Raw genomic sequence first — 4,058 nt, forward strand, 5'->3', positions numbered from 1 at the left:
TCAAAAAGATTAATCACGTCGATCTTTATTCCAAACAAGGAGAACTACAGAACACCTGTAATCCTCCTGGTCATATTTCATGGAAATCTTGAAACGCAGGACATGCTGACGTTACTGTTTGAACTATGACACTCAGGGATAGAATGATGGCACTGCTAAAGGTAAGTGTTTCTTCTAAACAAATAAACTAAAAGTTAAGGTTTAAACATTTAAAACTTTCATTTCTGACGCTCAGCTTTGCCTTCAGGTGTTCCTGCTTAGCAACAAAAGCAAAAAAATAAGCCTGCTTTAGAACAGCAAGTAGGAATAAACAGAAGATGTAACCATACAAAGCAGTAATCATTCAGTACGGCCTCATGCGGCTCCGATGGGGGCGGTGCAACGATTCGGAGGAGTGATTGCTATATCCAAGTAGTCTCCTATCTGGAATTTCTGAGACTGCAATGTCATGGAATCATCTGTGCCTTTCCTGCCCGACATGGTACTGCCGATCTCCTTCACCCTGCGCGTGGGAGAGAAAAGGCAAGGTAATTATCAGAGGCAAATCTCTCTGGGTGTGCAAAGCAGGAACTGTATCAGCTCACGACCACCTTCCCGTGCCATCCTCTGCACTGCATTTAGCTACGTACACAGGGATGCTGGGGTTTTTTTTCCCCTCCAGTACCAGGTGCACCAAGAAAAGCTACACCAAATCCTCTTCTGATGGAGTAGAATGGTGGGGGAACCTTCTACCATATCAAGTTAAATACTAGAGAGAACCCCTTGCCCCCTTTCCATACACACACAGAACAACACCCTGCAGATATATCCTCTGGTTGCTAACAAAGGACAGCTCACACAGTTTTGGAAAACGGACATCCGCAACAAGATCACTGAAAAATTCAAATGCATTCTCAGACACAAGCCCTACCACACCTTGCAGCACCAGAAACAAAGCTTTCTGCCAAGCTGTAGGTCCGTGCTCTGGTCGGTTGCCAAAGCAGCAACCAAAGCCTTCGAGCACACAGGTTCATTGTTTTGGGAACACGTTAACAACAATGGTCACCAAGCTCAATTTAGCATTTGTAGTGGTCGTCATATAGTCTGTTATTAAGAACTTCCCAATTTCGATTTGTGGGTTCTGAACTTGAAAAATAACTTACTGCCCCAGTGCAGGAAGTCTTCTATTAACCCGGAGAAGAAATGCCATTTACCTATAGCCAGGCCTCTTGAGATCTGTAAAAACAATTGCAAAGTTGAAGTGCGTGCCCTTCTTCCGTGCTTCTGGGTAGACTTCTTTCACTAAGCTGGTCAGCTCTTTCAGAGTTGCATCCATCCTAGATTAAACAAACAAACCAAAGCGGTTCATGCTCTCAAAAGCAACAACAATTAAAAAACCTTCCCCAAACCCATTTAAGGTGGAATCAATATATTGCTACAACTCAACCGTACATTTCCTTCCCTTTGCATACTTTCTGGCAATACCTGAAGAGGAGTAAGATCTTACATTTTGGCTACATAGTGAGCCATTGATTTCAGAACTCCACGGCATTCCAAATGATACATTTGGTCTAACAAACAAGTGACAATAAGTTGCTCTTGTTATTAATTATAACACCTGGGAGAATTCACCCCTTACTGTACTCTGGAGACTGTATGGTCTAGTGCAAATGCTGTTCGAGCTGTAGTAGCTTCTGATTTACTGCGGTATTAGACAAGTCTCTTCACCTATGTGAACATTTCAGCATCTGCTTTTCTATGTCTCTCAAAAGAATAATAATTTAAACAGCAGGGAACTTTTTTTCTTAAATACACTTATACGATGAACACCATAAGTGTTTCCTCATCTAAGTCGGTATCTATGTTAAAATAGCTTATTGAATACTAGAGGAAATGTAGAAATAAAAGAAAAAAAAAAGAGGAATAGTTTTCCATTTCCATCAATATTTCCATTTCTGCCCTAATAGATAGCACTCCTCCTTTTCCTAGCCTTCAACCAGGCCAGGCCCAAAGCTCATTTCTAGAAGTTCAAGAACAAAAAGACTCAATCATCAGAACTAAAGCGGCTCTTATTATACAGACTGTACACTCACTCCAAGCTTCCAGCAACCAAGGAGCAGTGTGTTGACAGACAATGCCCATTCTGACTTCTGCAGATGGCAAACAGCTCAGACACCATCAATAGCCTGGACCAAGTCCATAAATCCCATTAAGAAGTAAATTAGAACTGCATGTTTGCTAGCCACAAAAATGGATTTATTCAACATGCAATATACAAGTTATAACCCTAGCAGACACCCTGAAGGAAAAACAAGATTTAAGAAGTAGCATAATTCACTTTCAAAAGCATTCTTCAAAATACCATAAACAAAAACCAATGTGTTTGCAATGCAGACTAAAGCAGTTCTCTAAACTAAATCTGAAAGCAATAAAAAGCAGCTCTGTTAAAGCACTGCTACCTGACCAGACAAAAAGAAACGCATTACTCCACTCTCAAGAGGCTCCGACTTAAAACCAACACACCATTCACACAACAGTTCAACCTTTCTGGGACAACTACTTCTACTAAAAAAACAGGGCTGTTAGAAGAAAATTTAAGCATCAGTTAAAGGAGAACCTCTGTGCTGAATAGATTCGTTGAGATCACAGAGATCTCAACGAGATCACAGATCTTATCACAGAGATAACCAAAGACACACCACAACACAAGTCTCTGATTACGTGTATCGGTAACTGGGCAATTCGGCCGCAGTGAGTTTCAGTGTGCAGCGATCAGCTCTTACTGAAGTTGTGCTTCCACAGACGCCACGTCTTAAGCCGCCACGGCTACAGGCAGAAGCGCTGTTTGTCAGTGGCAGCTGCCTTCCCCCGCGGAGCTGCCACCGCGGCGGAGCACACAACCGCCCCCACGAAAACCTCCCCACGCTCCCTGCTTTACACAGGGCCTACCGAACTCCCTCTGCAGCTGACTATCAGGCAAGGAGTTCAAGCCAGGCAAGCTCCGCACACTGCCCGGAGCCGCCCCCGCAGGGCCCCCCTCGCCTCCGAGCCAGGCGGAGGGGCCCGGGCCGCCGCCGCGCACTCACCAGGTGTAGATCTGCAGCTCGCTGGAGGGCACGTTCCCGCGGGAGACCTCGTCCATGCGGTGGTGCCGCCCGTTGTTGGTTGGTGAAGACACGAAGCAGCAGCGGGCACGTCTGCGGGGCGAGGCGGCGATGAGGGGCCGCGGGGCGGGCGATGAGGGGGCCGCGGGGCGGCGATGAGGGGGCCGCGGGGCGGCGATGAGGGGGCCGCGGGGCGGCGATGAGGGGCCGCTCACCACCCCCAAGGCCCGCCCCCCTCTCCCGGCCCAAGGCCTCGCGGCGCCGCCATACCCTCCCCCCCACCCACCGGTGCCCGCCCCGCCGCGCCCGAGAGCGCCGTCGGAGGACGCACGGCACCACCCCCGACACCTTTTCCCGGTCGATCGGTTTCTCCGGCTCCTTCTTAATCTCCTCCTGCGTGACGCGCGACTCCACCGCCATCTTGCCCCACCGCGCACACAACGGCGTCCCGGATGTTCCGCCGGGCGCCTCAGATCTCGCGAGAAAGAGGGGAAGGGGGGCGGTGACGGCCGCGGCGGGGCGGGGCTGGATGCGGCGCAGGCCCTGGGTGAGGGCGGGGAGGGGAGTGCGCAGCGCGGGGGGCGTGTGAGGGCGGTGGGAGCGGGGAGGGAGCGCGGAAGGAGCGCGGAAGGAGCGCGGAAGGAGCGCGGCTTCACAGTATCACAGAATGTTAGGGATTGGAAGGGACCTCGAAAGATCATCTAGTCCAATCCCCCTGCCGGAGCAGGATTACCTAGACCATATCACACAGGAACGCGTCCAGGCGGGTGTTGAATGTCTCCAGAGAAGGAGACTCCACAACCTCTCTGGGGCAGCCTGTTCCAGTGTTCGGTCACCCTCACCATAAAGAAGTTTTTCCTCATATTTATGTGGAACCTCCTGTGTTCCAGCTTGCACCCATTGCCCCTTGTCCTGTCAAGGGATGTCACTGAGAAGAGCCTGGCTCCATCTTCATGACACTTGCCCTTTACATAT

The 4,058-nt window shown here is 49.6% G+C and overlaps 1 protein-coding gene across 1 annotated transcript; it reads right to left on the reverse strand.

Annotated features, from left to right (window-relative positions):
• SAP18 (Sin3A associated protein 18) lies at positions 1-3,541 on the reverse strand. The gene is given in 6 exon segments (XM_068422792.1): positions 1-361; positions 364-502; positions 1,194-1,316; positions 3,066-3,145; positions 3,147-3,176; positions 3,432-3,541. Coding segments are annotated over 6 exon segments (462 nt in total). The 5' UTR covers positions 3,504-3,541; the 3' UTR covers positions 1-343.
• Between the last annotated feature and the right edge of the window lie 517 nt (positions 3,542-4,058).

This window comes from Nyctibius grandis, chromosome 2 (genome assembly GCF_013368605.1).
Source record: "Nyctibius grandis isolate bNycGra1 chromosome 2, bNycGra1.pri, whole genome shotgun sequence".
NCBI classification, from domain to species: domain Eukaryota; kingdom Metazoa; phylum Chordata; class Aves; order Nyctibiiformes; family Nyctibiidae; genus Nyctibius; species Nyctibius grandis.